Below are 27,198 nucleotides of genomic sequence, written 5' to 3' on the forward strand. Positions count from 1 at the left end.
GGGGGGGCGGGGTGGGGTCAGGGAGTGCCTGGGAAGGATAAGAGTTGTTTAGGTAGCACTGCCAGTCTCCAGGTGGTGACTGGAGATCTGGAATTACAGCTGGTCCCCCAGTTAGAGTTCAGTTCCCCTGAAGCAAATGGCTTCTTTGGGAGGTGGTCTCTAGCATTATGCCCAATGAGGTCCCTTACTTTTCCAAATCCCACCCTCCCAGGGTTTCACCCTTGAAATCTCCAGGAATTTCCTAACCTAGAGCTGGCAAGCCTACATTTAAGACAGCCATTGTCCTCCATTCCAGACCCTAGAGCCACCTTTAACTCCTAGCTGTAGCAGGGTCCCACTGAGTTGAGTGCATGTGACAGAAAAAAGAGAGCAGAGTCTCTGAACCTGCTTGTGTGAAAAAAAATTTTTCTTGACCACAGGCGGCAGGGGGGGGGGAGGCTTGAGCAGCCCCCCCCCGAATTTTTCTTGGGGGGGGGGTCTGAGCCTCAAATGAAAATATCAGGATTCAGAAGGAGAAATCACATATAAAAATAACACAGAGGTAGCCATGTTAATCGTGTAATCCCTGCAGTTTCTAAATTTTTGTAATAGCATTTCAAATTTGTCAAAGTGTTTTATAGCTTTTTATGCAAACAACCACTATGCAAAGTAAGCCACAATAACATTATTATATACTAGAAACCAGTTCATGTTAATTGTAGTTGCCTAGATGGTGAACAGTTGTCAATACACACCTACTTGACCAAGTCTTAAGAGTGTAGACATTTTGAAAAACATGTTTAATAGGCTTGCTGGGGTCATTAACTTTCAAAGGATCTGGTTCAGTATCCACTTCAGTGAATGCAGACAATCACAGGCTTGAAGAAGACACAAAATATCTACCAAAAATGCCCAAATAGCACTATGTATGCAACATAGCAAAACAGTGCCAATCAACTCCCTCCCCCCCAAAAAAATTCTTCTCTAAGCATCAGCTAGTTGAACAAAGTTTGAGTCCAGTGGCATCTTTAAGACCAACAATGGAGAGACCCTGGCAAAGCTTTCCTCCCCAAGGGAGGAGCCTCAGCCAATGGAGACAACAGAGGCTTTGGTCTGTGGTTCCTGTATGATTGAGCAAGTCTGGCAAAGCAAAGTGAGACACAGAAGGAAGCAAGAGAGAGGGAGAAGGAAGCAGAAGACAGCCAGTTGCTTGGGGACCTGATAGGAACCCTCAGGGGCATGATTTGGCCCCCAGGCCACATGTTTGACACCTCTGGTTTAGAGTCTTTAACTGAGACGTAATTTTATATTGCTGGATAGCATTATTGTATATGTACATGTGGAATTGTTCCTTAGTCTTTAGTGTTCCACATTTGGTCTTTGTTCATGGACCACTTATGATACTATAAAATCAGGGCTTTTTTGAGCAGGAATGCACAAGAACGCAGTTCCGGCTGGCTTGGTGTCAGAGTATGGCCTAATATGCAAATGAATTACTGCTGGGCTTTTTCTACAGAAAAGCCCTATGTGAAACAATGGTGACATCAGGGGTGTGGCCTAATATGCAAATGAGTTCCTGCTGGGCCTTTTCTACCAAAAAACCCCTGTATAAAATAATAATACAAATTGTATTTGCACTTTATTAGGCAATACAAAGACATTTGTTATAAGTTAAGGGACATACCTGAGGTGCCTCTGTAGAAAAAAGCAGGAGTCAAGTTGCACCTTTAAGACCAACCAATTTTTATTTAGAACGTAAGATTTCATGTGCTCTTAAGCACACTTCATCAGACGAGGAATCCAGCACAGTGAGCAAAGTCATACATAGCTGAGCATAGCCATACATAGCTGGTAGGCAGTGGCCCAGAATGCAACATGGTACAGATTTAATAACTAATGACAGTGAAGTAAAATTATCTGGTAGACAGTGGTTTAGAATGTAAAATGGTACAATGACAGAATAGTAAAATTAACAAATTGAGCAAACCTTTGATCGGAGTAGCATGAGCAGAGACAGAAGAGGGCTTTCATCCTGTGGAAGTGTTGGAAGAGATCCAGTTGAAGGTGACTACCACAGACACGTAGCAGGAGATCAACTGTGTCATGTACGGCAGACACGATGAGGAGGACAGAGCCTTCTGGACTGGCAGCAAGGAGATCATCTGATTTTTGTGAGGACTGTGGAGTGCAGGGAGTCAAGAGAGGAGCTGAAGAAAGATTAAAGATTGCATGGTGGTGGCATGCCATGCTGAAGAAATTTGGAGGCAATGCACATCAAGGAAAGTAGGTGGAAGTTGGGGGAAGAGGCAAGGTCAAAGGCTTGTTTTGGTTTGTTTTTGTGAGAGAGGGGAACACATTGGGTTGAATACGGTAGGGGAGAAGCCAGAGGTAAACAGATGGTTACGCAGTGAAGAGACAGGAGAATGCAACCAAGAGCAAGATCAAGTGGGCATTTGGAAGGGTTAAATGAAAGTATCAGTCATCAAGTAAAGTGGGGGGGGGGGGGTGGGGGTGGGCAGATGATGTAGGAGGAGGGTGAATTGGGAAAGGCCAGAAACTGGAAGTTGGTTGCATCAAAGAGGCTTAGCCAGGGAGATGGCAATCAAGGAGGAGAGGATTAATTTTGTTCTCCTCCAGAGGTGTTCAACGACAGGAGGATATGAACAAAAATATCAAATGGAGTGAGTGGGCCGGAGCAGGTTCAGAGAAATTAAAGACATTAAAGTTGGCGTACCGGTGAAAGAAGGCAGGGCACAGTCAGAGAAGATGAAGGTGAATTACTCATCAGGGTCTAACAGAAAGCTTTTTGGAGCTCAAGGAATACAAGGATAGCTTTAGAGATGCAAAGGAATTGAATTATACAGAACTGGTTTCAGAGGCTCGGTAATCATGGGATGGGGTGAGCTGGGGTCAAAAGTGGCAGAATTTGCAAAGAAGAAGCCAAGACAAACAGAGAAGCAAAGTGTATGGGAAGAGAGACCTCCAAAAGACAGAGCAGTAGTGTTGGGAGAAGGAAGCCAGGTGCTGGAAATCTGAGAGAAGAAAATGTCACGGAAGGCAACTGCTTTCTGGCTGCGGGAGTGGCAATCCCAAAGATGGTGGGGAGGCTGAAGGAGTGCCAGTGCCAGTCAGGATTTCACTGTTCCTGTCAGGACACTGCTGGTGATTGATGCCTTGACATAGGGTCCAGAAGGACTGACAGCAGAAGATGGAACACATTTAGGGTTGCCAGGTCCTTCTTGGTTGCTGGTGGCAGGTGGAAGGGGTAGAGTTGCCAGATTGAGGCTGGGAAACCTCTGGGGATTTGGGGATATAGCTTGGGAAGGACAGGGACTTCAGTGGGGCCCAATGCCACAGAGTCCACCCTCCAAGGCATCAGTTTTATCCAGGGAACTGATCTCTGTAGTCTGGAGATGAGCTGTAATTCTGGCAAATCCCCAGGTCCTGCCTGGATCATGGCATCCCTAACACATGCTGTGTGGGGTAGTGGTCAAGAGCAGTGGAACTAGGGTTGCCAAGTCCAATTCAAGAAATATCTGGGGACTTTGGGGGTGGAGCCAGGAGACATTGGGGGCGGAGCCAGGAGCAAGGGTGTGACAAGCATAATTGAAGTCCAAGGGAGTTCTGGCCATCACATTTAAAGGGGCCACACACCTTTTAAAATGCCTTCCTTCCACAGGAAATCATGAAGGATAGGGGCACCTTTTGGGGCTCATAGAATTGGGCCCCCTGGTCCAATCTTTTTGAAACTTGGGGGTTATTTTGGGGAGAGGCACTGGATGCTATACTGCAAATTTGGTAAAATGAGTACCCAGTTTGCACAGGGGACTACCTTTACCTTTCCTCAAAAAACAGCACCCCCTCCAGATACCCGCAGATCAATTCTCCATTATTCTCTATGGGCATAAGTCTCCATAGGGAATAACAGAGTTCCCGGCAGACATTTCCCTCCCCCCCCCCCCCGCTTTCTGATGACCCTGAAGCGGGGGGATGGCCTCCAAACCGAGGGATCCCCTGCCCCCACCTGGGAATTGGCAACCCTAGGTGGAACATCAGGCTTCTTTAAGCTACTTCTGTTGGAGCTAAAAGGTAAAGCACCAGTTGTTTCCAACTCTGGGGTGATGTTGTTTTCACGATGTTTTCATGGCAGACTTTTTTACAGGGAGGTTGAAATGAATTGTACATTCAGCTCCTCTCTTGACTCCCTGCACTCCACATCCAGGTGGGGCCTGGAGATCTCCCGCTTTTACAACTGATCTCCAGCTGGAGAAAATGGCTGTTTTGAAAGGTGGCCTTTATGGCATTATACCATGCTGAGGCCCCTCCCCTTTCCAAACCCCACCTTCTCCCAGATCCATCCCCCAAAGTCTCCAGGTATTTTCCAACACAGACCTGGCAGCTCTTCTAAAGACCTGTCTGAAGCTGTTTAAAGCCATGCCATGAAATCGTTAAAAAGGATGATTTATTAATATTTAAAACAAGCCATGGGCTTAAAAACATCACAAAACAGTGAACAACAATATTAAGCACAAAAAGCACACTGAGTTCAAATGGAGGGAATAAAGGACTTGTTTGACTCTCCCATTGAGACCTTATATTGTGCTTATATTTGGGCAGATCACAGTTATTTATTAAATATTTGTTTCTAGGATTGGCAACCTCTGGATGGCACCTGGAGCCTCTTGTTATTTCGGTGGCTCTCCAAATGACCATGATCAGTTGCCTTGGAGAAAAAGGCTGCTTTGGAGAGTGGACTCTATGGCAGGGGTGTCAAACATGTGGCCCGGGGGCCAAATCAGGTCCTCAGAGGGCTCCTATCAGGCCCACGAGTCATCTGCTTCCTTCTCCCTTGGTCTTGCTTCCTTCTGCATCACAGCTTGCTTCGCCAGGCTTGTTCCATCACACAGGAGCTACAGAGCAAAACCTATATTTATTGTCAGATTTAGAATTGTTAATTAAGTATTGATTGGTTTTAATGTTTTAATGTTTTGATGCTAACTCGATGTTTTATTACTGTACTGTTTGCTTTTGAGTTGTTAGCCGCCCTGAGCCTGCTTCGGCGGGGGAGGGCGGGATATAAATAAAATTTATCTATCTATCATCTATCTATCTATCTATCTATCTATCTATCTATCTATCTATCTATCTATCTATCTATCTATCTATCTATCTATCTATCATCTATCTATCTATATTTTCTCTACTGGCTGAGACTCCTCCCTCGGGGAGAAAGCGGGGAAGGCAGAGCTTGTTTTTCCAGGCTTTCTCAATCACACAGCAGAGCTACTAAGCCAAGCTTCTCTTCCTTCTGTTGGCTGAGGCTCCCCCCCCCATCGCCTGGGGAAGGAAGGAAAGAGCCATAGCTTTCTTTGCCTAGTTCCCTGGACGCACATGGCCTGGCCTGACAGGGCCCGCCCCAACAAGGACTCATTTATGTCAGATCTGGCCGTCATGAGTTTGACACCCCTGCTCTGTGGCATAGGACTCTTTTGAGGCCCCTCCCCCTCAAACCCCACCTTCCCCAGGCTCCTCCTCTCAAATCTCCAAATATTTCCAAGCCCAGAGCTAGCAAGAGGGTTGGTGGATCTGCCCTGACAATAGGTGGCCGATGGGGATGTAGGGTTGCCACCTCCAGGTCTGGAAATTCCCGAAGATTTGGGGGTTTGGGAGAGGACAGGGCCCTCAGTGGGGTACAATGCCAGAGAGTCCACCTCTGAAGCATCCTGTTTCTCCAGGAGAACTTATTTCTCTAGATAAGCTGTAATTCCAGGGAATCCCCAGGTCCCACCTGGAGGCTGGCATCCCTAGCTGGCAACCCTATTTGTTTTCCACTTTTCTCTCACTTTGGGGACTCAAAGGAGTTTACATTACACATATACAAGATTAAGATAAAAGCCTGCAACACTACAGCTCCTCACCATCAGATGGAAATACGGGAGATGATGCAGGTTAGTGCTGGTTCTACCAGAAGGGCTGGCAAAAGGCCACAGGCTAAGGGCCAGAAGGCCTCTTGGTCTTGCCTTTTTGCTCATGCCAAAGGCTCTTGCAGCCAGCCAAGTCCAGACTTGGAGGCTGCCTACCAAAATGGGAGGAGCAGAAGCTGAGCCAAGGTCTTCTTCCCCTGACTCAGATGCTCCCATTTTCTCCCACTCTTTACGTGAAATCAATTTTGGAAAAATTATGTCAGACAGCTTACATTTCCTAACATTCATTATTGTTTATTGCAATAAACGAACATGGTTGCCACACTGGCATTACCAGCCGAATGGCATTTTAGTGATTTAATCAAACTTCTACATTGTTTGTATATTTCAAGCGAACAAAAAAAAAAATGAGTTCTCAATTTAAAAATAACAGCCTGACCTCAACGGGTTTAGATCTATCTCCTTCTGGGCCTGCACAAGATAGTTTGCTTCTCTTGGGCTGCTGATAGTTTGGGCATTTCAGATGAGCAAGGTGCAAAAGTGAGATAAAGTTCCCATACTTTCTTAAAGCGCAACTGCATCATTGGACTGATGGATGGAATTGCCCTGTCAGGAAAAGAGGTAAGCGATACGCTTCTCAAACCAGCATTTCCCCCCACAGCATTTCCCCCCATTTGGTGCTAAGATCCCTGTTGCTTATTCACTGCCTACAAGTAGGTTTTTGCTAGACGGGACAGGCAGTTGTGTGTGTCTTTCATCTAAACGTTTTATTTAAAAAATCCAAGCACCAAAAGCAGTGTGGACAGGCTGTGAATGCAGGCAGGGGGGGCGAGAAAGCAGAAGCTTCTGAACCTTTATATTTCTGGTCGTTTTTTCTGCTCAACATTTCCCTACAATTGTTTTTTTGTTTTGCACGCACACTGGATAAAAAGTGTAAAATCGGCTCATGTGCCTAAGTGGCCTTGAGCAGAAATACGGTTGGAAGGAAAAGTTGAAACAGCCTCCCTTCAAAGTGCTCCCCGCTCCGACACCGCAGTTTCCCAGGGTTGGTTTTGTTTAAAACACACTGGGGGGCTCTGCATGGTTCCCCCCCCCCCCAGTTCTGGCCCTTTACTGCTTCAATTTATCCCCTGATTTCCAAATGCATTTTTGTGACTTTAGTTATTGCTTCAGTTCCCCCCTCCCCCTTTTTCCTGGTTCTTTTTTGACCTTTTTTACCCTGAACCTTTGTTCAGGGAAGCTGATTTTGAGTCAGCTTTTTTCAAGTGGGTAATGTTTCTATTTACAGAGCCCCGCGGCGCAGAGTGGTAAAGCTAAAGTACTGCAGTCAGAGCCCTCTGCTCATGACCTGAGTTCGATTCCAGCAGAAGCTGGTTCAGGTAGCTGGCTCCAGGTTGACTCAGCCTTCCATCCTTCCAAGGTCTGTAAAATTAGTACCCAGCTTGCTGGGGGGAAAGTGTAGATGAGTGGGGAAGGCAATGGCAAACCACCCCGTAAAAAGTCTGCTGTGAAAACGTGAAAGCAACGTCACCCCAGAGTCGAAAACGACTGGTGCTTGCACAGGGGACAACCTTTAATGTTTCTGTTTGTTCTGCCTACCTCCAGCTCACTCTTCAATTATTGGTCTTCCATGATCAAACCACTCCCTCTCCCCTGCTCCACCCTGAAGATGATGTTTTGCTTTCTTTTTTCTAAATGGCATTAAAATCCTGATATATCACTGGAGCATTGTAACAATAGGCTTAGCTGGTTCTGTGAATTCCCAGCTTTCATTTTCTTTAGAAGTTTCTATACTCTTCTTTCACGAAGATATGCCTTTTTCTTTATATCTCTTGTGACATAAAGGGTTAGAGCAGGGGTGTCAAACATGTGGCCTGAGGGCCAAACAGGCCCCTGGAGGGCTTCTATCAGGCCCAACTCATGGTCATCTGTTTTCTTCCCCCTCTCTCTTGCTTTCTTTTGAATCACAGCTTGCTTTGCCAGGCTTGCTCAATAGCACAGGAGCTACAGAGCAAAGCCTCTGTTTTCTCCATTGGCTGACCAGAACATGAAGCAACTTATGTACAAAAGCTCACAATGCCCAGCCATTTCATGTTTTCCCCTGGGTCCTAGGCTCAAAGCATTGACCATAAGATTGTATGAATGTCAAATGAAAAGCAGGTTTGCAACTTACAGACACACACCTGAACAACGTTTGAACAGCATACTCGAGATTGTTACAGCTCAGAAATAGTCTCCAGATTTCAATGCAATAATTCAGAGCAAGAGGCGTCAGTTATCAGAAACTGTTAAACAAAATATTGCAAGAGTGCTAATCTTTTAAGAATCTTTTAAGTTTTGGAAAAATCTTTAATTGCATTTGTTTGTGTCCTTTATAAAGTTTATCTCTCTGCTACCCGGCATTACATTTTATGACACATATGACCCAACCTGACGAAGTCTCATTTATGTCAGATTCAGCCCTCGTAGCAAATGAGTTCGACACCCCTGGGCTAGAAACTTTTAAAATGGAAACTGGGAATCCAGAGAACTTGCTAGGCCTATTGTTATGACACACCAGCAATATATCAATATTTTAGTGCTAAAGGGTGCTATGTTGTCACCGCTGATTACACCCCTGATGACCCTCCCTTGAAAATCCTCTTTATTGACAACACGTGCAGAAGAAAATCAACTGACTTCACACCTGTGAAAACGCACAGGGAGAGCAGACCTGTTCAAGAGCGGTGCGCAAACAGATTCTAATGCTTGTGGAACGACTGCCAAGAAAATCAGGGTAGATCCAGGTGGGCAGCAGTGTCGGTCTAAAGCAACAGAACAAAGTAGGAGTCCGGTAGTACCTTTAAGACCAACCAAGTTTTATCCAGAATGTAAGCCTGCATGCACACGAAAGAAGAACCCGATTGACATGTTTTTTTAAGAAGAAGATGATATTGGATTTATATCCCGCCCTCCACTCCGAAGAGTCTCAGAGTGACTCACAATCTCCTTTACCTTCCTCCCCCACAACAGACACCCTGTGAGGTAGATGAAGATATTGGATTTATATCCCACCCTCCACTCCGAAGAGTCTCAGAGCGGCTCACAATCTCCTTTACCTTCCTCCCCCACAATAGACACCCTGTGAGGTGGGTGGGGCTGGAGAGGTCTCTCACAGCAGCTGCCCTTTCAAGGACAACCTCTGCCAGAGCTATGGCTGACCCGAGGCCATTCCAGCAGGTGCAAGTGAAGGAGTGGGGAATCAAACCCGGTTCTCCCCCCACAACAGACACCCTGTGAGGTGGGTGGGGCTGGAGAGGTCTCTCACAGCAGCTGCCCTTTCAAGGACAACCTCTGCCAGAGCTATGGCTGACCCAAGGCCATGCTAGCAGGTGCGAGTGGAGGAGTGGGGAATCAAACCCGGTTCTCCCAGATAAGAGTCCGCACACTTAACCACTACACCAAACTGGCTCTCTACTAGAGCTATGGCTGACCCAAGGCCATTCCAGCAGGTGCGAGTGGAGGAGTGGGGAATCAAACCCGGTTCTCCCCCCACAACAGACACCCTGTGAGGTGGGTGGGGCTGGAGAGGTCTCTCACAGCAGCTGCCCTTTCAAGGACAACCTCTGCCAGAGCTATGGCTGACCCAAGGTAATTCCAGCAGGTGCGAGTGGAGGAGTGGGGAATCAAACCCGGTTCTCCCAGATAAGAGTCCGCACACTTAACCACTACACCAAACCAGCTTTTGAGGGGGGGGGATTAAAAAATGACACCCCCTTATGGGCCCATTCTATCTTATAAGCCCATAGAATAGAATGGACTCCATACTCAATTTGGTGCCCCGCTTTGGCAGTGCCCGGGGCAAGTGCCCCCTTTGCTGCCCCCTAGATCCGGCCCTGACAAAAGCTTAGATTCTGAATAAAACTTTGTTGGTCTTCAAGACAATCAGGAGTAAGTCGAGCATTCAGAAAAGCTCTCAGTCATGGAAGTTTGTGATGTGACGCACAGGCTGAACCCTCCTGACAAACTTGTCACTCACAAGCTGACTCTATAGGAGCACTTGGGTGGCTTGGGCGAGAGCCACATTTGCTCTGCCATTGTTCATTAGTGACAAAACGAAGCAAAATACTTTGTGGTTAGGAAGTCCTGGGAGACAGTATTTTGTGGCCTATGAAAATCACAAAAGAACGGAGAAGGTGTGTTTCGCTACCGCCGTCTTCTTCCATCTCTGCAATAATTGCAGACTCCTTTTACGCTTCAGTAAGAATGCACTCTCCAAGGGGTGCCTGCCTGGTGCTTGCTTTTGCACAGATTCCCATTCCATGCGTAGGGGTTCACTTAAAGCATCCCACTCAGCTATTACCATAATCACCGCCCTCAGCTCCTTGTACAGAGCAGATAAGCCCCTTATTTAAAAACAAGCAGTTCCACTTGCGGCTTCTCCTGTTCAGCAGACACCCTGGGGAAAGGCCCATCAGACGGATTTTCATTTTGAGAAGGAACTGCCTTGCAAGAGGCATTTTTTGCCTGTATGTCACTTGTCATACGCCAGATAATCACAAACCCATGATTCATGCTAACATTTACAGGCATTTTTTAAAGGATTTGTTTAACAAAAACATCCACCGTTGGATCCGTTAATTCTAAGCATTCACTGGTCTGTTCGCTCTCAACTGCCTAGCCCAAGACTTCCCAGTTCCTCTGTGACATCACAGCATCTAAACCAATGATATTCACAGGAGCTTTGCCCTTTCTAAAGGTTCACTGTGCCATCAAAGTATAGTGTAGAGGTCTGCAACCTGAGGGCACCTTTGGCATTCTGACATAGCATGGTGGGCATAGCTACGAAACGGCTGCCGGGAAATGTCTGCTGTAGGGAGATGAAGCTGGCCACAAAATAACCACAGCTGCTTATCTTCAGTCACACAGTGAAGACCCTTGTGCTGTGGAGATAGCTGCAGCCAAAACAACATCTTTAAAAATCTGCAGGTCCAATCAGGAACCTTGCAGGGGAAAAGGCCCATATGGCTTTGCCCACTTTCTAAAAACTGTTGGAGGGCAGCATGGTGCCCATGGGCACCACACTGGGGATTGATGATATACTGCATGGGAGAAGGTGATAAATATGCATATTGTATCTGGGTTTTTTTTTCTACCTGGCTAAGAACAGGTGATGCTTGCATGTGGGGAAGCACCTCAGTGATGAGCATTCGACCCTCCTCTTCCAGAGCGCAATTCAGCCGCTCAACCCCCAGTCTTAAAAAGAAGTCAGGCAGTCTGGTCACCGTTATTCCAGGAAATCTAACGCAGCATTGGAGAAACGTCGACTGTGGGGTGACATGATAGAAGTTTACAAGATTATGCATGGGATGGAGAAGGTAGAGAAAGAAGTACTTTTCTCCCTTTCTCACAATACAAGAACTCGAGGGCATTCAATGAAATTGCTGAGCAGTCGGGTTGGAGTGGATAAAAGGAGGTACTCCTTACTGTCCCTGGGCCGAAAGAAGCCCGCTTGAAATCCACCAGAGAAAGGGCTTTCTCTGTTATGGCCCCTACATGGTGGAATCAGTTGCCGGAAGAGGTGAGGGCCCTGCGGGACCTTGTTCAGTTCCGCAGGGCCTGTAAGACGACCCTCTTCCGGCTAGCCTATACCTAACTTGAGAACTCAATGCAACTTGCCAGATTTCTTTTATATATATTTCAAATATTTATTAATATTATGGTTTTATCTGTTTTATCTGTTTTAAATGTTTATTCCCTTATATGTTTAAATATTGCTTAATTTTATGCTGGATCTATTGTTGGAAGCCGCCCTGAGCCACCCGTGGGAAGGGCGGGATATAAATTCTAAATAAATAAATAAATAAATAAATAAAAATAAAAAGGGTGATTAACATGTGGAATTCACTGCCACAGGAGGTGGTGGCAGCTACAAGCATAGCCAGCTTCAAGAGGGGGTTAGATAAAAATATGGAGCAGAGGTCCATCAGTGGCTATTAGCCACAGTGTGTGTGTGTATGTGTGTGTGTGTGTGTATATATAAATTTTGGCCACTGTATGATACAGAGTGTTGGACTGGATGGGCCATTGGCATGATCCAACATGGCTTCTCTTATGTTCTTATTGTCTGAGATGTCAAATCTGTAACCGTTTTTGCACACAGCTCACCTCGCAGTCACAATCCTGTTCCCTCCGCAGCGTCTGACTTCCTCTAACTCCGGCGCAGATGGTGGGAAATCTGACAGACGCTGCGGAGGGAACAGGATTGTGACTGCGAGGTAAACTGTGTGCGAAAACGGTCTGTATTTGGGTTGCAGTGCTGGATTAAACCCTGTGGAGGCATCTAGGCAGTCAAGATCTCCTGGGTCCCCTCGCAAATTATCTCTACCTGCCCCGCTGCCTGTGACTCTTGCTGCGGCCCGCAGGCACCTCCTCAAAAGCCCCTTTCACAAAGCTGCGGGGGAGAGGCAGAGAGAGGCAAACTTGGCGAGGACACCAGCAGCAGCCACACCAGGCAAACTGAGCAAAGAGTGCCTCAGTTGGTGGCTGTGAATGCGGGCTGGGAGAGCTGCAAGTAGGGGGGTGGGAAATGGGGGAGAGGGAGCCAGCCCGGGGCCCCTAAAGGTGTGGGGGCCCATAGGCCAGTGCTAATCCAGCCCTGCTGGGTTGCTGCACCCTTCTCCCTGGCCTACTAACTTTCTTAGCGTATTGCCAGTCGCAACCTGGAGGTCTGGCCAGACGCAGGTTTCTGCTGCGGGTCAGCAAACCCTCGGGCTCTTGGGCCCCCGAGACAAGGCAGGAAGCCCTCCAGAGGCTCAGCAGCAAGCGCTCCTCCAAACTTTCTCCGCTTGCTTTCTTAGCGCGGCGGAGCTCTGTGGCTTCGGGAGAAAGGGGCCCAGGAGAAACCCGCCTGGCTGCTGCCCTCTCCGCCGCGGAGGAGCTCCTGCAGGTTCCTGCCTGAGCGCGAAAAGGAGTCTCCGGGGCCCAGGGGGCGTCGGCAAAGGGCGGCTGCTCCTGTTGTAGCCCCCAGGCCAGGATGGCTGGGACGGGCTGGCTGGCTTGACGCTTCCCGCTGGCTCCGCGGAAGGCCCGCCAGCGGCAGAGGCGGCGAAGGATGCTCAGAGTGGTACCTGGCAGCAGGGGATGCCGGGTTGCTAGGAGACAGGCGAAGGTGACGAGGACGGCGCGGCCGAGAGGAGGAGACGCCAGGTAGCCGGCGGGGCAGGCATGCGGGGAACGGGGCCGGCGAGCGGGTGCCGAGGCCGGGCACGGTGGGCTGGCTGGCCCCCCAGCTGGGGAAAAGAAGGGACATCGCCCTGCCCTGCGCTGCTTTGGGGCTGGGGGTGCTGCAACTGAGCCGGGACTTTGGGGGTCGGACGGGAGCATCCCTGTCTCCAGGATTTCTTGCAGCAGGTGAGCTGCGGGGGGTTGGGGGGGGATAAAGGTGCTTGCGGGGCAGGGACAGAAGCCCCCCCCCCTCCGGAAGCGGAGCGGTGCCGCAGAGGCAGGACTGCAGGCGCGGGACCGGCGGTGTCCTTGGGAGTCCTCCAGCCCCGAACGGGGAGGGGGGAGAGCCAGGCCAGGTAGGGGAGCGCTAGCCAGCCCGGAGAACGAAAGGGTAGTGGTAGTAAGGTTGCACGTTCCACCTCCCCCCTTCCCACCGGCTGGAGATGAGGGGGCAGAGTCCACAGATGTAGGATGTGAAACTCGTGGAGATTTGGAGATGGAGCCTGAGAAGGACACAGGCAGTGCCCAGGAGCCTATCCTCCAAAGCATCCATTTTCTCCAGGGGAACTGACCTTTGCAGTCCGGAGATTAGCTGTAATCCTGGGGGATATCCCTACTAGCTCCCATTTGGAGGCCGGCATCCCTAAGGGGTGCAGAGGCAGCAGCCTGCCGGTGTCCTTGGGAGCCCTATGGAGGAGAAGGGAGGGGGAGAGAGCAGTGGAGGGGCAGTGCCTCTCTCCTCCGAGCGCCCCTTCTGCAGTCTCAGGGGTAGCATGGTTGGAAGGGGGTGGGGTGTCCAGTGGAGGGGAGACGATTTGCTCCTTTTCAATTGGCAGCCTGGAGAAATGCTCCAGGGGTGGAAGTGCCCTTCCCAGCTAAAGTTGAGGTCACAGCGTTGAAACTCGCCTGCCGGAGGATCTTGGGGGAGGGCAAGTGATCTAAGGGCACAGACACCAAGCCTGGGGGCAGCCGGAGGGACTCTGAGTCTCGTCTCCCTCCTAGGTCCGAATGTCCGAGCAGAACGGCACCCAGGATGGCGAGGAGAAGGGCCAGCACAGCCTCTCGATGCCCTTCCTGATGGTGCTGGTCTTCTTCGCCATGGGCCTGGTGGGATTCCTCATCTGCCACATCCTCAAGAAGAAGGGCTATCGCTGCCGTACCTTCCGCGATGAGCTTGACTTGGACCACAAGGAGTCGCTGACCCAGCTGGACGGTGAGTGCTGCTGGGCTGGGAGAAAACCCTACTCCTTCCACGGTGCATGAGCCCCAGGAGTCAAGGGGTGGGTGGGGGGTCTCACCTGGATGTCACAGGAGGGAAGCTTTGGACAGGCAGAGCCCAGCGACTCCCCCCACCAAAGTATTCAGACCTCATCTCAGTCCAATGAGGCTTGAAGTCACTGGGTTTGGGACGGGGCCACACTCAACATTTTCAAGCCAGACAGCTCGGCAGATTCATCTCCAAATGTTGCCACTGCTTCCTCCTCCTCCGTTCTCACAGGCCGATCCTAAGCATGTTTACTCAGAAAGAAAGCCTAACATTTTTGGAGGGCTGAGGTAAATGGAGGGAAGGTGGCATGGTTAGCTGGATCTCATCAGATCTCGGAAGTTAAACAAGGTCAGTACTTTGAAGGAAAGGTAAAGGAAAGGTCCTCTGTGCAAGCACCAGTCGTTTCCGACTCTGGGGTGACATTGCTTTCACAATGTTTTCATGGCAGACTTTTTACGGGGTGGGTTGCCATTGCCTTCCCCAGTCATCTACACTTTCCCCCCAGCAAGCTGGGGACTCATTTGACCGACCTCGGAAGGATGGAAGGCTGAGTCAACCTCGAGCCAGCTACCTGAAAACCCAGCTTCCGCCAGGGATCGAACTCAGGTTGTGAGCAGAGCTTAGGACTGCAGTACTGTAGCTTTAATGCTCTGCACCACGGGGCTCTATACAATACTTTAAAGGGAGACTACCAAAGCAGACTCTGCAGAGAAAGGCAATGGCAAACTACCTCTGCTTCTCATTTGCCTTGAAAGCCCCTTGTGGGGTCATCATGTCACATGCAATGTGATGGTGTTTTACACAGCCATTTTACACACACACATTCTCAGATAAATGCACACCAGATTGCAGCCACAAACAAAAATCTTATTGTTTTTTGAGATAAATTGACCCAGAGTGGAACTTCTGTATCAAAGCAAAGCCAGGATTAAGGGTTCTGCCTATATATCTGCAGGCCGTTTGCATGTTGGTTAAAAATAACTCAATGAGTTGGAGCTGGAAGATCGCTCAGAACTAAGAACTGGCAAACAGCCGGTGCAAAATTTCAGACCTAACTACCTGCTCGGGGCAGTAATCCTAAGAACACTTTCCTGGGAGTTAGCTCTATTGAATGAAATGGGATTTATTTCTGAGTGGACCCGCTTAGGCTTGCTTCCTGGATTTAGCAAAGTTTCTTAATTAACTCTTAATTAATACCTCTGCTGTCAAGCTTAGTAGAATGTGCTCACTAGAAGCATTTTAATGGCTTATTACTTAGCCATAAGAGTGGCAGCGTGTAGCATATCAAATACACTGAATCACATATTCTGGAGTCTGTGCTGGACATTAAAATGGCCACCCTGGTGTTCTTGCCTTTGCCTGTATCTTGGTTGAGGTGTTGCGGAGAAGAAGTGTAAGGGATCTCAGTGTAAGGGAGAGAGCATTAACTTTCCATCTTGTGGATTTCTAGTTTAGCTTGAGGTCAGCGTGTGGCCAACTGAGAATCAAATTCCTGCCAAGCAACCCTGGGCAAAGCCCAGCCTCTAAGCCTAGCTTTCTTCATGATATTCTCATGAAGTAAAACTGAAATAAGGCTTAGCACAGTGGTCTGCTACCTTTTCAGCCTGACTGGGGCCCACCTTTAACATGCCCCCCTTAGTGCAATATGAGAACTATGGGTATGCAACAAGAAGTCAGATGTCCTCACCTGGGTTTTTTTGTAGAAAAAGCCCAGCAGGAACTCATTTGCATATTAGGTCACACCCCCTGACATCACCATTGTTTCACACAGGACTTTTGTGGTAGAAAAATTCCAGCAGGAACTCATTTGCATATTAGGCCACACACCCCTGGCGCCAACCCAGCCAGAACTGTGTTCCTGCATGTCCCTGCTTAAGTTGCTAGAGAGCACAAGTTCCCCAAGTCACTTTTCTTTTTGGGGATCACACACTCACCTTTCCTTTGGTACTTTTGATAGTCCATGGAGAGCTGTGTCATCCAATGAGTGCTTAGGTTTCTTTACTTACCTTTACTTACCCACACATTTTCTCATTTCAGATGATGAGGATGAGGAGATGAATGAGGACACAGTGGAGAAGATAGTGAAGTGTATCATTCAGAATGAAGGTGGGATGACCCTGCCTTTAATTGCTGAGAATCCCCAGTACTTGAGAGCACTGCTTTGATATGCCTTTTGACTTTCTTCCCCTTCACAGCAAACGTGGAGGTCCTGAAGGAGATGCTAGGGGAAGGTGATCGTGAGCTGCAAATACCTTTGCCAGTAGCTATGCCCAGGTAAGGATATAGTCAAGGTGCCAGCAGTTCTTGGGAATCTCTGGTGCTTCTCACGGATGTAGTTTGAAGAACCCCAAATTCACTTGGAGAGCCAATCTCACAACTCCAGTATCATGTGCCATCTGGACCTCATTCTTGACAAGGGGGGGGGGGGCTGGAAGTCAACTATCATAGAGGAGTCACAGAAAAGGTGGAGGGGCTGTTTCTCTGGGAAAGGGGAAAGGTCAGGCAAAGATGTCCCATGACCCTGTTTCACCTGCCCCACCATCCCCATAGCACAACTTTCACTTCTATATCCTGCCAAGGAGGAGGGATGATCAACTTCCTTGGAGGAAGATCTATGACCTTTATAACTTTTGAGAACCTCTCCCCCCATTTCAAGTCCCCCTCCACACACACACCATGTTATCTCTGACGCCTCTTGCATAGTCTCCCAAGACAACTTATGTGATGAAGGTCATATAGAAGATGGCCCTTCAGATGCAGAGCCCCGTGGTGCAGAGTGGTAAAGCTGCAGTACTGCAGTCGGAGCCCTCTGCTCACGACCTGAGTTTGATCCCAGCAGAAGCTGGTTCAGGTAGCCGGCTCCAGGTTGACTCAGCCTTCCATCCTTTCGAAGTCAGTAAAATGAGTACCCAGCTTGCTGGGGGGAAAGTGTAGATGACTGGGGAAGGCAATGGCAAACCACCCAGTAAAAAGTCTGCCGTGAAAACGCTGTGAAAGCAACATTACTCCAGAGTCGAAAATGATTGGTGCTTGCACAGGGGACTACCTTTACCTTTAGGTGCCTGGTCCAGAATGTTTAAACATTTTAAAAATTGAAAGCCTCACTTTGAACTGGACCCAGAAAACACAGCTCAAAGCTGCTGAAGCTATTTCAGTCCTGGGATAATTTGCTCCATGCAGCTTTTGAAGTTGTCAAAAGCAGCCCCACCTTGAGTATTGCATTTGTCCCATCTGGAGATCGTCAGGACATTGCATGACTGTGGCCAGATCCTTCAACTGGAAAATCAGCCTTAGCTGGTAAAATGCACTCCTGACCACCACCTCCACCTGGAGACCCAGCAGCCCATGCCAGCTGCGAAGCAGAGTCTTCAAGGGGAGTGCTGACACAGGCAGAACTCCTAGTCCGTGATCACATCCCCGGTCAGCAGTCTTCCATCTAGACTAAGCCTCACTATCTCTGTCCCCATCCAGTCCCACTATGATGCCAAGCTCTGGCTTAGCATTTCCAATTCCAATGGGAAGAACAGATCAACTTTGCTGTCATCCCTTTACTGAGGACTTTGGAAATTCAGCCTCTGAACAAGCATCTTGTTGAATGTAGATGTGAAACAGCACGGGATGAATGATCTTGGTGGCGCCCTACAACTCTCAGGCCGCTCCCATCTTTTACAACTGATGATGTTCTCTGCTGATAGGGATGAACCAAGACCATTTGATGCCCAGTTTGGATACGTATGCCTCCCATTAATACGGGGACTGAACTGTATTCTTGCACATTTCCCATTATCAATGGGGCTTGCACAGGAGAACTTTCTGTCCCCCACACTGTCCTCCCTTAATGATGTTTTGCTGATGCTTCGTATCTTCTGCCTCTGCATGATAGTTGGTGAGCCACCTAAAGCAGGGGTCTCCAACATGGTGCCCATGGGTGCAATGGCACCCACCAATACCTTTCCTGGTGCCCGCCAAGCGCTTGTAGAAAGTGGGTGGAGCTAGGTGGGGCTTTTGCCCACAGGGCTTCAGATTTGCTGTGCATATTAAAAGGTAAAACAGAGTCTTTGCCTGAAATGTTGAAAAGTTACTATTAGAGTGGTACATAACCTCAGTCCCTGACATTCTATGGTTGGCTCCACCTCCCGCAGCAGCCATTTTGGGGTTGTGCCTACTGCCATTTGTCAGAATTCCAAAGGTGCCCAAAATGCCATCGGCTCAAAAAGGTTGGGGGCCCCTGACCTAGAAGGTTGACCTGTGAAGAGCTCTTTAGACCTAGTGGTCTGGGGCGGGCAATGCAGACCTCAGCCTTTAGGCAGATGGGTGTGACTGGCTTATTTCTCTCTTTCCTGCAATAGCCTCTGTCCCCATCGCAACAGCCAAGATGGGGGCGTGCCCCACCACCACACAGTGCACCTGGGCTCGACACAAGCTCCATGCATGCTCTGCAGTAAGAAGAAGAGGCACCCACTGCATCGCCAGAGCCGTTCCAGGGAGGGCAAAAGCAAGATGCACCCCGGAGAGACCACTGTCTTCTCTGTCGGCAGGTATTTCTTGGGAGGGACTTGACAGAATGTTTCACAGGGACCTGAAAGGAAATGGAACCCTGAGTTTGCTATCTAAAGGAACTGTCCCTTATTTAGCATGAATGGAAATACTCACGGAAAAGAGGTGATGCAGAGTATTACAAAAAGTCACTTTAATCCCTTATAAGGATGGAATATTCTGTTCCAGGCCTGCGATGTTCTGACACATGAATTGTGTCACTTTCTTAAAATCTCATGCTGTGTTCCTTATTTTGGAGCTTCTCAGACACCAGCTCTCTTCCCTTCCCTTCTTGCTCTTGTACATCACAGACAGTAGATGAAAATGCTTTTTGGCATGGTTGAAAGCCTCTTAAACGAAACGTAGCCCAGAAGGTTGCATAGGGTTGCCAATCCCCAGGTGGGGGCAGGGGATCCCCCGGTTTGGAGACCCTCCCCCCGCTTCAGGGTCGTCAGAAAGCGGGGGGAGGGGAGGGAAATGTCTGCTGGGAACTCTGTTATTCCCTATGGAGATTTATTCCCATAGAAAATCATGGGAGAATTGATCTGCAGGTATCTGGGGCTCTGGGGGGGGGCTGTTTTTTGGGGTAGGGGCGCCAAATTTTCAGTATAACATCTAGTGCCTCTCCCCAAAATACCCAAGTTTCAAAACGATTGGACCAGGGGGTCCAATTCTGTGAGCCCCAAAAGAAGGTGCCCCTATCCTTCATTATTTCCTATGGAAGGAAGGAATTGAAAAGGTGTGCCGTCCCTTTAAATGTGAGAGCCAGAACTCCTTTTGGAGTTCAATTATGCTTGTCACAGCCTTGCTCCTGGCCCCACCCCCAAAGTCCCCAGATATTTCTTGAATTGGACTTGGCAACCCTAAGGTTGCACCCTCACAGGCCCAGGGGCTGTGAAAAGAGATCTGGCCTTAGCCTTGGTGAGTGGCACTCCCACCACGTATGAACTGTACCTGCTGATACATCTGTGCTAAGGGAAGGTAGTTTGGAAACGGTTTTTGAGCTAAATTTATCAGCTGAAAACAAAATCAAAGCACAAGCAGAACAACACAGATTTCCCAGAATTCATCATAATCACACACTGATTTGTTTGAGCCATGGCTTAACAAAAAAAAAAAGCAAAACAAATGAACAGTGCACTAGAAACTAACAGCCAGCCAGGCCTAGACTAGCTAGTCCACATCTGGCTATATTCAGTCTTCCCAGTAAAATCACACCACCCTCTGTGTAAACTGCAGTCCTAAGCAGAGTCGCACCTTTCTAGACCCACTGACTGCAATGGATTTATATGGCATCTGCTGAGAACCAGCCCCAGAAATGCTCAATCTTCACTAAAATGTTTAAGATGCTATTGAGGACAAGGTCTGCCAACTTCCCAGCTAGTTCTTTAAGCAAGATGTGCTTGCCTGCACTGCTCAGAGGATTAAACAGAGACAAGACAGAGATGGACTTAAGGCTGCTTGGCACCTCTGGGGAAATCTTAGGGATGGGGATAGGTATCCCAGCAGATGTCACTTCCAACAAAAACTGGATGGTGTCAGGATGAAGCTCCAGGATTCACCAAACATCTATGGTTAAACCATAAAGTTTGTAGCATAAGAACATAAGAGAAGCCATGTTGAAACAGGCCAGCACTCTGTGTCACACAGTGGCCAAAAAACCCCCAGCACCACCAGGAGGTCCATCAGTGAGGCCAGAACACTAGAAGCCCTCCCATTGCACCAAGCACCCCCCCCACCCAAGCACCAAGAATACCGAGCATCACTGCCTTAGACAGAGAGTTCCAACAATACGCTGTGGCTAATAGTCGCTGATGGACCTCTGCTGCATATGTTTATCCAATCCCCTCTTGAAGCTGTCTATGCTTGCAGCTGCCACCATCTCCTGTGGCAGTGAATTCCACGTGTTAATCACCCTTTGGGTGAAGAAGTACTTCATTTTATCCATTCTAATCCGGCTGCTCAGCAATTTAATTGAATGTCCATGAGTTCTTGTATTGTGAGAAAGGGAGAACAGTACTTCTTTCTCTGCCTTCCCTATCCTATGTGTGATCTTGTAAACTTTTGTCATGTCAACGTTTCTCCAAGCTAAAGAGCCCCAAGCGTTTTAACCTTTCTTAGGGAAAGTGTTCCAACCCTTTAATCATTCTAGTTGCCCTTTTCTGGACTTTACCTATGACATGAGTTAAGTTCCTGTCATGAATGTGCCCTTTTTGTAGACAGATGTGACACTGGGGAACTAGTAAAGATGCCAACCTGCAGGTGGAGTCTGGGGATCTCCTGGAATTATGGCTCATCTCAAGACCACACAGATATGTTCCCCTGAAGAAAATGGCTGTTTGGAGGGTGGTCTGTATGTCATTTTACCTCATTGAGGAAGATGAAATAGGTGTCTGGTGGCAACCTGGAGGCTAATTTGATTTATGCTAGTTGAAGCTTCCATGATTCAGAGCTCACTTTATGAGAAAATGGAATAAAAGTGTTTGGTTTTTTAAAAAAGATGAAACCAACCAGATGAGAATGGTGGTCAAACTACGGCAGGCAGGATTGCCAGGTCTCACACCTCAACTCAATATTTTATACTTTCGGCTCCTTTCTCAGGGTCTCCAGGGGTAGGAGTTGAAGCTCAGGATGAGGAGGCAGTGGTAAGGAAACTAAGGTATTTTCCACAGTCCCGGCCTTCTCTCCCCATTCTAAAGCTTGAATCCTGTCTTAGTATTTTAATGTCTCATCTGGTGAAGTGCAACTGAAAGGTAGTCAGCATAATAAATCTATTAGGGAATCCCTGAAAAAGACAACAGTCAATCTCATTGGAGGTCAGTAGAAGCAGGTGACCAAGATCTTCCTCTCCCTTAATTTCGAATTAAATACTTGGTCCAGCACCATCTCTGAGTTCTTATGGTCCTGACTATCTATTACATTTTTCCTGGGTCTTTCCTTGGGTAGGGTTGACTGACACAGTCTGGGTGTTCCATGCTCCCCAAGTGGGCATAGATCCAATTCAGATCATTTCCTTTCCTTCTATCTAATAAAAACTCTATGATAAGTTGATCTTGAGCAGTGAGTAGTTGTTGTTAATCATTTATAATAGACAGAGGGAGAAAAAAAATGTAACTCCTAGAGTTCTTTTTGGGTCCCTGTCAGCAAGTAGCTATGTAACTAAGTCATAGTAATATACTATGCAAACACAATGAAATATAACACCACCTCAGATTAGCATACAAAGGACACTCCAGGAGGATGTGTACAATCATGTTGATCTTACCTAAGAGACAGAGGCAGATTTGTTCTGAATGAAGTAAATCTATAAATGTACGCCGGGGCCTTTTTGTGGAAAAAGCCCAGCAGGAACTACTTTGCATATTAGGCCACACCCCCTGACATCACCATTGTTTCACACAAGGCTTTTTTGTAGAAAAAACCCAGCAGGGACTCATTTGCATATTAGGACACACCCTCTGACACCAAGCCAACCGGAACTGTGTTCCTGTGCGTTCCTGCTAAAAAAAAAAAGGCCTGAATGTACCCCTCATAACTGCCAAGGAGTGAAGCCAATTCCAATCAGAACCGTAGCATGTGGAGAGAAGGGATTTAAACCTTCCTCCACTCCATTTTCTTGATCTGAAATGACCCCGGGGGAGCTGTTGCTTCCCATCTTGTGGAAACATATACGCAGTACATATTAGGTTTATTCAAAGAGCTCCCTGGGAGTGTTTTACATTTAAAAAATGAAGCAGGAGCCGGGGGCTTAAAGCCCATCTCTGATCTGAACTGGGTGCAAACATACCCAGGAAGCACAGAATTCTCAGACCATATCTGTTGACCCAAGCCAAGGGGCGTACCCGGGGAAAGTGGACTGCGTAGATGGGTCTCTAGGTTGCTTGTGCATCTGATTCTCAGGAGACTAGCAACCCTAATTGATGAAGGTCCTTATAGGATGACCTGTAGATTGTTCTGGCTTTTATTTTTTTCATCCTAGATTCCATGTCACCCATATTGGGAAGAAACCTGCTTCCCATGAATCAAAGGAAGAGACCCTTCCTGATAGCAAGCAAGATCTTGGCTCTGGTGATTTAGACCATGAGACTCGGGAGGGGTCTCTGAACGGAATAGTTCCCATGGATCATCTTCAGGATGGAGGATTCCAGGAGGCTGCAGGTGCTCAGAGTGACAGAGAACCAAAGGAAGCCTGTAAAGATGAGTCCACTCAAGGAAAGAATCTCTTGAATCCAGCAATCAATTTAGATGTTCCCAAGAATGGACTGGAGAGGAAAAAACACCCTAAGTCAGGCTCACTGCAAGAGGTAGACCTCCTAGGTACTGCCACAAGCAACACATGTGACCAAAAGTTTTTGTGTCCTGCAGAGCTGTTTGTCTCAGAAGACCTGGACAAGATGGAGAAGCTGGCTAAGAAAGCTCATTCTTCTGAGAATGTGGGTGTTCAAAGGGCATCTAAAGACATATCAGGAAATGAAAGGAGTAAAGTTCTTCGAGGAAGATCTAGTCTAGATCTATCTGGAAATGAGGTCAATAGAATACTAAACATACAACAACAGGTAGATACTATTATATTCTCTTGTTCTTAGTTCTCATTTTTCTTTCTTTGCACTTGATTTTGGAGTAATACACATGAAAAGTAGAAAACACTGATTCACTGAGTATTGGTCTGGTATCAATCCAAACAGCTTGTTCAAATCCACCCAGAGTTTAGATGCCACTGAATGAGCCATGGATTTTATCTCGCAAGTTCTCTTGAGAGGGGGAGAAGAAGATAAACAGTCATTGGATAATTACTAGTGTCTGTTGGGAAATGAACTCTGAGAGCAAAGTTAACTACAGATAATTAGCAAGGTTTAATAAAAAAAAGGAGGGAAAGAAAAGCAGGAAGAGATAAAAGTGCAGGGATTTGCCAGAGCAGAGAAGTCAGAGAAGAATATTAGGGTTATGATAAGATCATAGATTCCCCAGTATCAAATGTCAGAGATGTTAAATTTCTTGAATGTACAAACATGTCCTGACCTGGATAGCCCAGGCAAGCCCAATCTAGTTAGATACTGGAAGGTAAGCAGGGCCAACTCTGGCAAGTACTTGGATGGGAGACCTCCTTGGAATACCAGCAGAGAGTTTCAGCCACCTCTCTGAATATCCTCCAGACCCTTGATAGGGGTCAGTCACCAGAGGTCGACATGACTTCCAGGCGCGTGTTCACACACACACTAACATGCACATATAAAAGAAATACAATATACCCCACCTCCAAAAGTACAAACATATAAGGATACAACTGAAAAGGGAATACCCAAAACAGATTGCAGGCAGTAGGGATGTTAAAAGATAGCAAGTTGAACTGAAGGCTGGCAGGCAGGACTATGCATTAGTCATTGGGATAAAGTATGAGAAAGAATTCAATGAAGGTCAAAAGGACAGAGGAAGCACTTTTCAGAAGGAAGTTTGTCTAAAAGTTGTTCAAATCTACAAGGTGCCATTCAGCATCAGAGGATCACACCACCATCTTAGGAATCACAACAATTGTGTTACTAGATGGCTAAAGAAGTGTGTGTGTTAGATGTATAAAGTCTATATCTGAAATGGCAGAAATTAAAAAGAGAAGTAGCCGTGTTAGTTTGTTGTGGTAAAATTCAACAGGTGTCCAGTGGCCTCTTAAAGAGTAACAAAAATGTGTTCCAGCAGGCTGAAGAGAGATCTGACTCACAAAAACTGAGGGCAAAAATACATTTTTAGTCTTTAAAGAAATTAAGAATAAGTGTATACTATGCAAAATAAGGCGCAAGTATCTGACACATAATTATTGTGTGAAATTGATCGCTTGCTGGTCCTGACAGAATATTATGAAATAGCTAAAACAAATTCATCTTGTCAAACCAGCTGAACTTCCTTTCTTTGACAGAAGTCGCTTAGTGTGTGAGGGACATTTACCGAGTTATTTCAGTGCCTGAAACAGAAATATCTTTTTCGTGCTCCTCCCCCTTTTGAGGGCTTTTTAATATTACTCCAAATCTTTTGAGCTGAGCTTTGCCCTGCTACCTGGTAGGGCTGGCCACATGGCTTAAAGTTTTGTCATGCAAATTGGCCCATCATTCAGCTACCCTGCCTGGCCTCAATTTCCGGATTGCTTTGGCGCTCTAAGCCCTTATCTGCCTCATAATGCCACAGCAGAGGGGAGGGAACTAATTAACTCCTGATTATCAAGCCTTTTCAAGGCTTCCTAGAGCTTAGGAAAAACAAAGATGATGAACACATTTTCTCTTCCAGCACTGGTGCCTCACCATTCTGTCGCAGCACATCCTTCTTCCCCTCTGGGCAGCATACCACCTACCACCCCAGTAAGTTAGCAAAGCAAAAGATCTCGCAGCAGCTTCCTTGTAGCCCATCCAGTCCTAAGGAGGTGGAGGTCCTGGCAGAGTGACTAGGATGCCCTCTATGAAGATAGATTCAGATGGGTCGCTGTGATGGTCTGAAGCAATAAAACAAAGGTTGAGTTCAGTGGCACCTCTGAGACCAACCAAGTTTAATTCTGGATATAACTGTGCATGCACACGAAAGCTTATACCTAGAATTAAACTTGGTTGGTCTTAGGGGTGCCACTGGACTCAAACTTAGGATGCCCTCTCTCATTCTTGGAGCATATCTGTTCAGGGCCTCCTTTTCATGACAACTGCCAATGCGATCTTTTCTCTGCTTCTCTTTCTCATCCGTATTCCCCCAGGAGCAGAGCTTGACGGTGCAAGACCCAGGAGTATCTGTGTGACGTAAGTGCCACGCTCTTGCTGTCAAGTCTCACCAGCGGGGACTGACCGTGGGGGATCTGGTGCCCAAATAATTTGCTTTGGGCTTTGTTGTGGCAGTGGTGGGTGGGGGCTGCTGATAGGCAACCTTGGGCATGCAAATTGGGATTCCCTCTGCTCTCAGGACATGAATGGTTTGTCACACAATGCTTCCACATGCTCAATATTGGACCTCAGAGCTCCCTGATCCCAGTTACTCTGAGGGGCAAGCAAATTCCTCAGGAGTGGAACTGGCTTCCTCAGGTGGTCGGCTCTCCATCATTGGAGATGGCCATCTGACAGCCGTGCTGATTCTGTGAACTTAGGCAGATAGTGAGAGCAAGAGCAGGAAGGGATGAGCCAGTGCTCAGCTCTCTTGGCCCTTTCTTGCATGTCCAGGGTAAGGCTGATAATCACTTTGGGGGCAGGAAGGAATTTTCCTCCAGGCTAGATTGGCCCAGAGGTCCTGGAAGTATTTTTCCTTCCTTTGGACACACAGCAGGGGTCACTGGGGGAGTAGGGGAGAGGTAGTTGGAAATGCCCTGCATTGAACAGGGGCTTGGACTAGATGACCCACCCAGCCCTATATTCCTATGTTTCTAGTATCCTCCAGTCTAGCTCTGCTCTTACTCCCCAACATACTTTGTGCCCACATCTGCCCCAGAGCTTCCCCCAAGTAAAGGCTTTGAATAAGAACACATTCTCTGCCAGTCTGTGTTGACAATACTGACTTTGATGGGCCAGTGATCTGACTCAGCGTCAGGCAGATTCAGGTGTTTCAAGAGGCGGCCTCACTCTGGACTCTATTAGCAACCCAAGCTGTCTCCTAACTTTGTGGGTTGGTTCACAGGGGATTTTTCCTCCCGTGTCAGTAAAATTCAACCACCAAGCTGGTTTAGTTAGTTAAAAGTTATATGCCACTTTATATGGAGAGCCAGTTTGGTGTAGTGGTTAAGTGTGCGGACTCTTATCTGGGAGAACCGGGTTTGATTCCCCACTCCTCCACTTGCACCTGCTAGCATGGCCTTGGGTCAGCCATAGCTCTGGCAGAGGTTGTCCTTGAAAGGGCAGCTGCTGTGAGAGCCCTCTCCAGCCCCACCCACCTCACAGGGTGTCTGTTGTGGGGGAGGAAGGTAGAGGAGATTGTGAGCCGCTCTGAGACTCTTTGGAGTGGAGGGCAGGATATAAATCCAATATCTTCTTCTTCTTCTACTTTCCCACAAGGGTACCCAAGGCAGCTAACAACACAGACTGTTAAAAAACAAAAGAATATAATAACAGTTGATTCCATGCAACAGCCACGGCAAGCAGACACACAGTCGCGTAAGACAGCCATAGAGCCAATGGCAACAAATTGTCCTCTAGCAATGAAGTTTCTTTCCTGTTTAAGAAAGCAGACTGTGACTCAGATCTGTATACTATTGACTGTATCTGTATACTAAAGACATGCACATGGTGGTTGGGGGTGAGGAAGCTGAAATAGTTGGAAGCTCTGCTCTCT

General features: G+C 47.6%; 1 protein-coding gene across 1 annotated transcript; it reads left to right on the plus strand.

The window, feature by feature from the left end:
* The first annotated feature begins 6,479 nt into the window (after window positions 1–6,479).
* Window positions 6,480–25,681, plus strand: RELL2 (RELT like 2). The gene is made up of 7 exons (XM_060253805.1): window positions 6,480–6,524; window positions 14,112–14,322; window positions 16,414–16,482; window positions 16,572–16,650; window positions 18,726–18,914; window positions 22,892–23,468; window positions 25,640–25,681. Exons 1-7 carry the CDS (start codon window positions 6,495–6,497, stop codon window positions 25,679–25,681), a joined length of 1,197 nt encoding a protein of 398 aa, XP_060109788.1. The 5' UTR covers window positions 6,480–6,494.
* Window positions 25,682–27,198: the final 1,517 nt, after the last annotated feature.

The sequence above is a fragment of the Heteronotia binoei genome, chromosome 14 (assembly GCF_032191835.1).
Source record: "Heteronotia binoei isolate CCM8104 ecotype False Entrance Well chromosome 14, APGP_CSIRO_Hbin_v1, whole genome shotgun sequence".
Taxonomy (NCBI): Eukaryota; Metazoa; Chordata; class Lepidosauria; order Squamata; family Gekkonidae; genus Heteronotia; species Heteronotia binoei.

Coding starts and splice junctions, on each gene's coding strand:
- RELL2 (XM_060253805.1), top strand. CDS start 6,495: ATGGATGGAATTGCCCTGTCAGGAAAAGAG. Junction 16,483..16,571: donor GTGTATCATTCAGAATGAAG/GTGGGATGACCC, acceptor TCCCCTTCACAG/CAAACGTGGAGGTCCTGAAG. Junction 23,469..25,639: donor TACTAAACATACAACAACAG/GTAGATACTATT, acceptor GTATTCCCCCAG/GAGCAGAGCTTGACGGTGCA.